Source organism: Falco punctatus (assembly GCF_963210335.1).
Source record: "Falco punctatus genome assembly, chromosome: 2".
Classification (NCBI taxonomy): Eukaryota; Metazoa; Chordata; class Aves; order Falconiformes; family Falconidae; genus Falco; species Falco punctatus.
Window position 1 is genome coordinate 58,161,818 of NC_137581.1, and position 12,111 is coordinate 58,173,928.

At 38.7% G+C, this 12,111-nt stretch overlaps 1 protein-coding gene across 2 annotated transcripts in view; it reads left to right on the forward strand.

The window, feature by feature from the left end:
- Nucleotides 1–12,111, forward strand: part of PCCA (propionyl-CoA carboxylase subunit alpha) — a 291,871-nt gene that overhangs the window by 230,729 nt on the left and 49,031 nt on the right. For both annotated transcript variants that reach the window (XM_080377685.1, XM_080377686.1), the window contains one exon: nt 1,420–1,473. In XM_080377685.1, coding sequence (XP_080233811.1) covers nt 1,420–1,473 — 54 coding nt within the window. The remainder of the gene's footprint in view (nt 1–1,419; nt 1,474–12,111) is intronic.

Sequence of the window (12,111 nt, forward strand, 5' to 3'; positions counted from 1 at the left end):
TATGATTGTACAGATTGCAGTGTCAGTGTGTGACCTGTTAAGTCAAAAAATAAGCATGTTTGGGCTGTAGTAATTATTACTTCATAAAGTGTAGCAGAGGAACATGCACCGTTATTGAAAAAGGACCATGATTTAATTTATTGCTATTAAAATTGTTTTGGGGGATAGCTAGCTATTGTTGTCTAGCACTTTTTCACTTAGTCTAGAGAAGATGACTAAAGGGAACGGTGATAATGGCTCTTCACATACCTGCAGGTAGCTTTAAAAAGAAAGGGAGTAATCGGTGTTTCCTGTCTGTGATGGAAAAAGAGGAGAATTAATGTGCCGCAGTTGCAGTAAGGGTTGTTTTAGTCAGATATTAGGAAAAAAAACTTCCAAATGATAAGGATGCTGAACACTGGGGTGAATTGCTTAGGGAGACTGTGAAATCTCTGCATTTGAAAGATTTTAAAAATTGGGTTAGTTACACGTTGTTTGGGAGTGACACAGGTGTGTGTTGATTCTGCCAAGGGTACTAGACTAGAAGATCTCTCAAGATGATTTGCAGCCCTGTTCCTAGGATTCGTTGTCTTTAAAAATGCTGAAGATCTCTTCGCAGCTCTTTGCAATTGATAAACACCTTCTCAAGTCTGTGCTTCTGTGCTCATATGTACACCTGGCATTGTGCAAGTATCCTGCGTCCTGTGAGTAGAGCCCTGATTTTGGGTCTGTATGTACTACAATTTAACAGCAGGGAAAAAAAAGGAAGAAAAACCTCTTCTTGTGTATCGCTGCCTCCTTCAGTGTGAAAAAAGAATACTTTATGCATTTTGCATATTTAGGTTATGGGTAATACTGTGTTAAATCAATAATATATTTTCTTTTGCATTGTATTGTGGCTTACTGACAAGGTAATATTTGAAGACTGTTTAATAACTTCAATCAACTCCTGAACCACAGTAGGTGACCAGACATTTCATAAGGTCATTTTTTCCCTCTGTTTTCAAAGTAGCATCACTGGAGGTTTGCATTTTAAAAAGAGATTAAAATGTGTCTCATTAGGAGAGAATGAAGATAATACTAAATGAGAGTAACAGGAATGCAGAATCATAGACATTTAGAGATGGCAGAAGTCTCATTATTCATGACATTCATCTTTCTGCAAGCCCAAGGTTGTTCTGTGTTGTACTTGGACATACTTGTTTTCATTGTTCTTCAAAAATAAATTTTATTCACTGAAACAGAACGAAAATATGTGCTGAAGCATGAATTAGCTTTCTAGTACGGAAACTGTTGAAGGAAATGGTTTTATTCTGTTTCATGTATAGATTTGTGTACTCAATTAGTTTTGATTATTTTACAGTGTTGTGACACAGAAAATGGAATGGTTTCAAATTTGGGAGAAGCTTCTAATTCGTTTTACATCTGTTTTTTTTTCAGCGGCTTTCTCGGAATGCCTCTGGAGATACAAGCATTCAGTTTCTAGGCACAGTGGTAAGTATGTATAACTATTGTCAAGAGTTATGTTGGTAGAAGAATATAATGTAAACAGAAAATAGGTAAATTACGCCGGCAGTACATTTATGCTTGTATATGTGAAGGTTCACATTCTGTGTAAATATTCCGAGCTTAACAGGTGGATTTGGGCAAATTTCTAAAGCTGACTTCCAAGGCATGGTGCACAGTACCTGCATTCCACATTTCAACTGAGTCAAGTTTGCTTTTGTTTCATTTACAAGGGATTTAAGAGTAACTGAGTGTAGCCTTGTAAGCTTATTGCAACATACTCAGGTTTGATCCACATCAGAATCAAACCCACTCTTCCCCACCCCTCAACCTTCTGATCTCTGTTGCTTCACCATACCATGTGTCCTCACATCCCACAGATGGGTTGGTCTTAGGAAAAAACTGTTTAGTAATGGAAAGTCTTCTGTCCTTTTCTCATTCTAACGAAATGTGGTAACTCTGTTTTTCTCCCAGATTTTTTTTGCTGAAGTATGCCTAAAATCCTAATCAGATTTTATACCATTAGACAGAATTTACTCAATAAAACTGATTTTTTTTTTTCCACCTGCTATTATCTGGAGCAGTCACGTATAATATAGAACCCAGAGTTTTGTGTTAGGTGATGGATGCTTATAAACATATATGTGAATGGACACAGCTTCCAGTTCCATGATTTGCATGATTAAAATGCAATCATTGAATTTTTCCGTGTTCCTTATGCACCTAAAAATAGTTGTGAAAATGAAATAAAATTGCAGTATCCTTTAAAATATCCTTTAAAATAAGTTGTTCTGGTTGCTGCCAACAGGTTTCCCTGTAGTGACATTAACAGTGAAAAGCCTAGGAATGAAACATTCCCTTCAGAATTTAGTCATAACATCTCTGTGCACTGTATGTGTTGAACAAAGCTAGATTAAGATTGCATATGATAATGCTTTTATTCTACTTGTGATTAGTTCGTCTGCAAGTGCTAGGAAGCCATTTTTGCAAGGTTATAACATGGTAACAGCGAACAAGAATACCTGTAGACTTGCATGTTGTTTTTCAGAGATGAAAAGTGCCCCTAAGATTTTTTGCTTCTATAAATACATATCTATATGCGCATATACCTTTATTTGTCTTAATCGGTGTCAAGCAGAGTGGCAGTTACAAATAAGACATAATATAAAAGTTGTGTTCTACACTATTGGAATTGTAACAATGCTTCAGCTCTGGAGTTGCATCCTGCATATGCGAGATTACTGCTAGCTGACTGATCTTATAGACTGTGAGAAGAAAATAATTACTCCAAGTAGATAAGATGCTAACAGAAATACAACTTGATAATACTGAGAAGATTTTAATTGATCTGTAAGTGGGTGCCGTAGCAGAGAAAATTGTGTTTGTATATTTGGTGACATTAAAAATTTAATTTGTTTTTAGGTTAGATGAGAAAACATTTCATGTTCATATGCTAGAAGTGCTCTGGAGTCTCACTCATACTAGAACTCTTGTGCTGGGCCTTGTGCAACGCAACAGAGTGTACAGTATTGATGTGCTTTTAGCTTTAAAAAATTGATGAAGAAACTCTTACTAAGTACCTTATGTGTATTTATTGGATCTTGGTTACTTTGGGAAATCAGGTATGTGATTGCAACTGAAATTCTCAAGAGGACTAAACAGAAAAGACTGTAGTACTCTGCCCATGATTTTTTATTTAATATAAATTATGCACATGTCTTGCTGACGAAACCCAGAGAGAGCATTTCAGTGAGCAGGGTAGAGAAGCAGTAATGAAGTCTGCTTCCCAGGGTTTGCTCTGATACCAGTTTGTTTGCAGAATCCAAGCCAGAGCCTGTACCTGTGCTCCTATCAGTTCCCCTAGCCTACTGTCCCCTCCTTTCCCCTAAGTCCCTTTACTTAATTTGGTGTTCGCTCCTTTAACATCCTTGTACTCTTCTGATTTCAGTTTAATACACTCAGCCTGGATAATGGGGGGCGGGGGGGGGGGGGGAAGGATGGGTTTTCTTTACAATAATGCCCCCTACAAATTGCCTACACGTGTAGATACAGAGTCTGTATGTGTGTACCTGTGTGCGTATGTGTACATGTTCACAAATGTAAACGTTCAAAGAAAAGAACATAATCTTAATGGAATTCTTAGAAATGTATGTTGGGTTCACCGTTGCGTATCTCTTACTAAACCTTTGCTAACACAGAAGTGCGGTCAAAATAGTAAGTGTTGAAAAGGAATATTTAGCAGCAAGAAGCTCTTGATTGCTCATTGTTATTATAATGTATTGTTATCAGTGTAATAATCAGCTTGTGAAGTTATTGCTTTGCTCTTTTTTTCATAGTAGAAAATGTTAGGGATAGCTTTGAGCATTCTCTGTTACTTTGGACAGGGGCAAATGTTGCTGTCACTTCAGTGGTGGCAGGCAGGGCAGTGCTACTGCATGTAGGCACTGCTGACCTCTCCACCAGCACATATTTTTAGAACCAGCCGATCGGGAGCACAGCTCCCTGGCTTGTCAGGAGGGCATCAGCTTCAATAAAAGATACTTGATTTTTTGACATTGGATGGTAGAAACAATTCTGCTGCTGGTTTTTGATAGATCACAAGCCCCTGTTTCAGGAAGCCAGCTGACACGGAGGAGAACTGAAAGGTATGCTTCCCTATCAGAAACATCCTTGCTGTCCCAGTTAGCTAGGTGAAGGACAGAGAAAACTACATTACAGCAGAAAGACAACAGTTTGATATGAATTCTGCTGCATAACAGATAGTAAACGTGTAGACAGTAGGACAAATGCTTCTGTGTAGCAGCATATTTCTGTTATTTTAGAGGAAAATTCGTGTTGCTTTCCCCAGTGAAATCATAGCTTTGGGTGAACACTGTTAGCATCATTTGGGGGGTCTGTGTGGATCTGTAATCATGTTTTTGTTTGTTTGTGATCATGAGTAGAAATTATTTGCTACTTGAGCATTTCTCTTTGAATTGTAGTGGCATTGGATAGCTTGTTTTCTGCATTTTTTTTTTTTTTTTAGAGAGTTATGAGTCTTAGATCTGATACAGGACTCATGCTATTGGAGGATGTACAAGGATGTTTCTGCTTGAGGAGCAACCAACTTTTAGCAGTAAGAAATAGTTGTTGAATAGGAAGCTACACTGATTTAGTTTAATTTTCTTGGAATAACATTTTGGGTCCTGATTATTTCAGAACAGATTATAGATCATTGCATTAATTGAGATTTTACATGAGTTTTTACCAATTTTTCCTCTTTGATGAACATGACTAGATATAATGTGCTGATGGAGTCCTGCTATTCTGCCACTTTACACTAGAATTATTCAAAGTGTATTTATTAACAGCATTACTGTAACACCAAGGCACAATCTTATTGGGCTGTATACTGTACAAAGAAAAAGGAAACAAGATAGCACATCCTTCAAATTAATGTCCAAAACCAAGAGTGCCGGGAGGCAAGGAGACAGGCAGTCCTTTATGGGTTGTCTCATGTGTGTAGGTAGCTCACAGAAGTAGATTTGCAACAAACGTAAACAATTCTGTGTTGGAAAAGACATTTAAGATCATTGAGTCCAACCCTTAACCCAGCACTGCCAAGTCCACCACTAAACTGTGTCCCTAAGTGCCACGTCTGCATGTCTCTTACACACCTCCAGGGGCGGGGACTCAGCTCCCTGGGCAGCCTGTTCCAGCACTTGATAAGTCTATCAGGGAAAGAAATGTTTCCTCATACCCAGTATAAACCTCCCCTGGTGCAACTTGAGGCTGTTTCCTCTTGTTTGTCCTGTCACTTGCTACCTGGGAGAAGAGACAGACCCCCGTCTTACAACAGGTAGTTGTAGAGAGCGATAAGGTCTGCTCTGAGCCTCCCTTTCTCCAGGCTCAACAACCCCGCTTCCCTCAGATGCTCCTCACAGGACTTGTTCTCTTAACGTAAAGATCTGTATGAAATAAAACCGTACAGATTTAGATTTACAGACAAATAGTAAGATCTAGACTTGGAGCTGCTGCTTCAGCCTCTGCAGTTCAGGAGCCTGTATGTTTGAGTAGTCTTTTCAGAGGACCAAAGTCCACCCTTTACTCCTCTCTTTCTAGTTCGCCTCCAGTTTCTCTCGTGTCTCTTGTCTCTTTGTTCCACCTTCTGCTCTTTTATGTGAGAGGAATGTTTTTGGCTGACCCACTGCTGGCCCCAGTCATTTGCTGGTTACTCACGCCTCTGTCAGCTGGACTTCAGCAATTAAAGATGTCTGGGCAGGCAGCCTTTAACGCTAAGAAAGCTGCAAGTCTATAGAGGACTACAGGTTATTATGGAAGCATTAAACTTTTTCTAGGCTGTGTTTAATGGCCTCTGTAAAATTTCAAACAAAGAAATAATGTCTGTATGCTCGGATAGTGAGTGGCCTGGCTTCATCATGTCCATAATGTCATTGTCAGCTTTGGGCTGCAGGCCATGCTTGACAGCGATGTTCTGCTGGCCCAGTGGAACACTTCCCTCAAAAGAGACAGTCCCAGACTGCGAAGAGTCTCCAGCCGCAGTGGGGACTATCCTCTGCTCATCATTCGTGCCATTTCTTTGAGCTTCTGTTCTCTAACATCAGAGCAGAGATAATAACAGTTGCTTCTTTCCTCTGGGGGAGGGTGAAAGAATATATATGTGACAGATGTTGGTCATGTTGCTCAGTGTATCACTTGACAGTGTTTCTCAGTGGTGAACACAATATAGGAACCCATGTGGAAGAGAGCGGAATTGCTCTGGCCTAAGAATCAAGCTATCTTTAGGTGCTTCTGAGTTTCCTAGCACCATTTGCTTGGTTCAGCCTTCTCACTGGAGGTTTTTCCGTTGCTTCAGTCTCATTCATCCCTGATGGAGTGCATTTTGTCACCCGTGATTTGCAAAAAAACTTTTGAAGTTTTGCTGAGGAGGCTGCTGTTCTCTCACAATTACTATTAGCCTGTTAATGCTACTCTTACTGTTCTTCAGCCTTCTTGCAGACCCATTTAAAATAGCTTGGAGACCTACAGCCTCAACCAGGTCTGCAGGTTGAGAATGGTGGGTTTAGGAAAACTCATCTCTAATCAAGCCCTGGCCATGCCTGTTAGCATAGTTGGCATATGTTCTAGTACAGTGGTCATCACTCAATGACTTTTTAATTGTTCTTTAGCTACTTCCAGATAGATTGGCAAAAGGATGTTTCATATGCCATCAAGGTTATTAGTTACGTATGTTTTTCTGACAAGCTGGTCAGAAATTGAGAGCTTTACGTAGAAGCATTCCTCTAAATCTTTGCTTCCTGGCTTACTGCATATTCATCATTTATGTACCTAAGGTAATCCTAAGAGCTACAGGTCAGTGTACTAACTTCTCACTGCTGATTCCCCTTTCCGTTCCCTCCTGCCATGACTTGTCTGCTTTTGCTTCAGCAGCAAACTTTCAACTTGTTGTCCCATTACTGAGGCTTACAAATAGTCCTGGAACTTTACAGTCTCTATATAACCTCGTCAGCTTCCAGACAGCTTCCTCCTCCTTTTTCTTTCTCCCTGCATTCTTGCAAAGACCGATTAAACAGCAATAAAGATGGAAGCTTTGACTGTATGAGTCTGATTTAGCTCACAATGACAAATGTTTAATGACCTGCTTCTTTCACCCTTACAAATCATTGCACTTCGTAACAGGTTTTCTTCCTTTCTGCTTTTCTTTCTCTATGTGACACTTCTGAAACTAGATACTGAAGATTTATGCAGAAGTTTCAAACATGGGTTGAAACCTGCAGAGGTTACAAAGGTTGTGTTTATTGGAATATGTAGAGTATTAACCACAAGAAAATAAATACAGTCCAGTAGGTGTTTATTTTGCAAGCTAATGTCTTTTTTAAAATGTTTTTTTTTTTTTTACTCTTCCTTTTCGCAAGCCTTAAGATTAGGGTCCCTGCTGATCTAAAGGGAATTCTACTGTTGTATAGATTTTTTTTTTCTTTTCACGGACTTTCGGAAGGGCTGTGAACCACAGTGCTTCTAGTAGTAGAGCTGTTGTCAGTGGCATTTCAGTAATGCTGAAGATGTCACTAGGAAAAACGTGCATTTGGTTCTAGAAGCACTAATTTCTGCAAATTCCTTTTGAACATGGGCAGTGAGAATCCTGAGACTGGCTACAACTGCTGTGGTATTCCACAGAAAGTGGCAGATTCATGCCACAAGGATTTCATGTGAAAGTATTGATACGCCCATTATTAGGACTTGTCAGGGAAAACTGTTCCATTTGACATGATGTGAATGATCAGGTGCGGTCACACAGCTACACATGCCATTCTCATTTCAATTCTGTTATATATTTGTATGTTTTAAAGCAGAAAGTATAGTGAATATATCAAAGCTGCCCATTGGGGGCAAACCCAAAAGCACCTGAGAGATTCAGAAATACCGGTGTTACCAAAAGTCATGTCCTAAAATCACTGAGATTATTTTGGAAATCTTGCTCAGGATTCCTTTGGGGAGAGAAATAAGAAACTCCTTGGAGTTTCTTCTGCGTTTTCCTTCTGTGACTTAAAAGAAACTAGAAGTGCCACAAGTTCCCACAGAACTTCTTGTAGTCTTCACCTGAGACCTGCTTGAGTGAGAGATGGTGGTGTCAGGGTGAAGCTGAAGGTGTGTATGTGCTTGTTGGATGGGCACTGTGAACATGCTGGCTGGCCAACTGGCTGCTGCCAAATTTCCCTCAGCTGGAGTACAGACTTAGGTCTCTTGCTTCCTTAACACAGCCAGTGCTCTTCAGAAGATTTGTTGAAACATAGTTATGGTTTCTTACAATACTTATAGGTAGTTGGACTTAATACCTTTTCTTCAAATTTGGTTGAAGTTAATCAGCATGTTAAAATAGTGATTGTGGGTGCAAATGGGATAATTAGATGGAATGAGTTGGGGATGAGGATTGAGAAGCAGAAATTTGGATTGCAAGCCTTGTTTTCCTTACAAAATCAGACTGGAAATGGGCTATTACATTTAGATTCTAATGTTTTGCTTTTTATGTTAACTTTAATCTTGGCCTTGTCTTCTGTTTTCAACTAAAGTTTTAATTTCTAGAGAAAAAATGTGTGCTAACATTTTAAGTAGGTCAGAATTCCCGTGAATGTCCTTAATGTTGGTGGATTCTGTAGTGCATGTGTTATCTGTAATGTAGTAGTCTTTGCTTATAATAAATTATGCCTATTATCCCTTGGAAATAAGCAAATGGAAAAAGAAGGATTTCTGAGTTTCCATACTTCATTTGATAAGTTTCTTACTGAGCTCAGTAATGCTTTGAGGACAAGGACTGAACTTGGTTGGTTAGCCTGTTGCTTCTTGGAACACAGGTGGACAGGTTACCCAGATGTAACTCAAGTGATGTCCTTTGGTAGACTGAGATTTACCAATGCTGAAATAATTATTAGTTGCTTTGTTTGGCCAGAGAAGTATTGTTTGGGTTTTTTTAACTGTATCAAGACTGTTACCTCATAGTGAAGATCTAGTGTTTTCTTCTGAGGATGATGTCTACTGCCAAGTAATAAACATATGTGTAGCCCATGTTTTTAAACAACTTTTTGATGGCTGCAACTTTGGCATATACCCAAGAACTGTTTAGAAGGTATTAATTTATATGGCTTTGAAGCTTAACGAGGAATCTTAATGAAACAAAATCATGATGAAGTTAGTAAAGCTAATTTAAGTCTCTGAATGTAAATTTTAAATGAAGTTTTTATTGATAATAAATATACTTCGTTTCTCATTAGTCTTATAGGCTTCAGTGGTAATATCAGTAAAATAAACATGTTTTACAAAGATTTAACATTAAAAATACTATTAATATGACCCTTGGTACACCAGCACAATTAGATTTCAAAGTGAGCATTTAGGATGTAACAGCGATTAATGACAACCATCGAAAACAATTTTGAACTCCATCAGTTTAACTCAGGAGGGTAAACTTAATATGATAATTTATCTAGTTGAATTGTATCAGCTTAGCAGGAAAGTATGCAAATATGTGACCCTTACCTAGAATCTAAATGGATGCTGTGCTGATAGATTTATCAGTTCCATTAAAGAACTTTAGGGAACTTTGGAATTTCAGCAATTGTTCCCTTGGAGGCTGAAAACCAAACCTGATCTCATACTGGGACCATTCTGGTCTGCATATTTCCATAATTTGCCTTTGCTACTAATATGACAGCAAGACGCAAATAACTGTTTCTAATAATATCAAATGGAGTTGTGGAGGACAGCATTTTAATGTAGTAAAAGACCTCCCCGTGGGGTTGTTATTGCCACTATAGAACAGCAGTTACACAGTTGCAACAATAGTGTCTTAATTGATTCGTTTAATTAGCAAGAGATGAAGCTTGTGCTGCATCTTGTCATCTGTTATCATGGGGGCGGCTATCTTTGCATTTGTCAGTCTTTACAGTCGGGTTTAAGTAGAGCAAAAGGAAACTTCCAAAAGCATTTCAGCTATAGAGGTGAGCGCTGGTAAGAATGTTTTGTGAGTGTGCTTCCACTCACGGTTTCAGTATGTGGACACGTCTGGTTTAAGGATCAGCATGGTCTCTGGAGTAAGAGTTTATGACAAAGCATTGTTTTACTGGGGGAAAATCTTAATCCAGTGATGCTGGGCATTTCTAACCTAAATATGCAAATCTAAGTATTATAGGAATGGTGGATTATTTGGGGCATCACTATTGTAGACTAGATTTACTTGGAAGAAATAGGGTCAGATTAATGAAACCAGCCATCTGCCTTGTGATTGCTTTTTCATGGCATTTTTGTTTCCAGACTAGATAAACAATGAGTTACATGAGCACATGGTCCATGGTAAGAAGCGTGTGTAAAAGAGGGACTTTCTTTGTGGTTGCTTTTCCCCGGAGTAGTTATGAATACAGATACAGTGCTGTGCTTGCTTCTGGGAGATGAAGTAATTTTTTTACTCAGATCTATTATATTTACATTCTAAGGGTATGTAAATAGATAAATTTTAAAGGCATGTAAATATCTTGGGAGCTTCAATTTCATTTTTCTCCTCTCCTTGGCTTAGTTTTGTCTTCTGTTGAAGGTTATTCTTCCTTATGGAAGGAAATATTTCTAGAAGAGGACAAACTTCTTGTTAAATGCTAATTAAGAAAATGAAGGTTATGTTGGCATACTTCCATTGTCATAGCACTGACCTAAAATAAGGGATCTCTTACTAATCTGAAATAAATTGGAGGGGGAAGCAAGTAATTCCGTGTATGTGAAACACTTGAGATGTCTGCTCCTGGTCTGTTTTTTAAATGACTGTGCTTTGGGGTATTTTTTTGTTTGTTTGTTTGCTTGGTTTTCCACTTGTGTGCTGTAGTGTTGGACATGCCCTCTAATTTTGGAGTATGATGGTGCTGTCAATCCGTGTAGCAAAGGGGCAATGTGCTGTTAGAGAAGGCATCTTCTTTAGGGTGATTTAAACAAACATTTAGCCCACTTGTCATTAAAGATCCCATGGTAATTTCCACAAGGTTCTGAGATTGCTTCACGTACTGAGAGTCTTGGCCAAAGTCCACTTTGTGTAATTACCTTCTGTCTGCACAAATCCCTAATGCAATTTTAGATGTGTTTGGTATTTTTCACTTCCTGTCCTAAGTAGTGAAAATATTGCCACACACTGCTCATAATTACTGTGGGTTATATCCTAAGTTCAAATAAAGAGATTCCTGTAAATTACCTTAGTGAATTTGGTTTTCCTGTTGTTAAAGCACTGGAATATGTGACAAAAGATGAGTAAACAGTAGGATATGTAATTAAATTCACAAACCGATGAAATAGTTCTAAATTTTTGACTTTTCTATTTTATTGCATTTTGGCTGTCTATGTGCTAAAGTATTTCTGCTGCTAGGACCATCATTGAGGGAAAGGCTAACTCTCGGACCATGTCAGAGGTCAAACTTCACACACTGCGCAGTGCTTTGAAGCAGGTAGGAAGCCAGTGTGGGGCTCCAAGTGCTGTCATCACATGCTCAGTTGGCTTTTACCTGCGTTCCATACTTTTTTGTTCCCACAACAGAAAACCTGGCCTGTGCATTTGTGTCTCAACCAAAACTGGTTTCAGTTCCTCTTCCTGGATGCCTTTCATGGACTCCAGAATAAGTGTTCAACCATGCTGTCTTTAAAATGGTCTGCTTCTGTGTTGTCTCTTGATAGAATTTATTGCGTTATACTTGAAGTTCAGTCCCCCTGTCTTCATCGCCAAAGCCTGATATTACTGTGTTGTGTGCAACATTAAAGCTTTTTTCCTGATTTTTCATTTCTTCTTCCTAGTCATCCTTTCTTTGACTTTTTTGGTATATTTATCTTCTCCGTCCTCTCTCAGATTGCTTCTCTTGTGCATTTCCTCTGTAGGTTTTTTTTAGGTATACTTGTTTTTTTGCTAGAAAGATACATGGGTTGAGAAGAGAGGTATTACTGTTAATCTGACACTAACTTCCATGTTTTTCTGTAAGTAGCATTTAGGAGAAGCATGAGGATAAGAATAAACTACAGAAAAATGGCTATGCATCAGCAAGTCATACACCTGCTGGAGTTACCATATAAGTATTACAGACAGGGAACACCAGCGACTCTTGT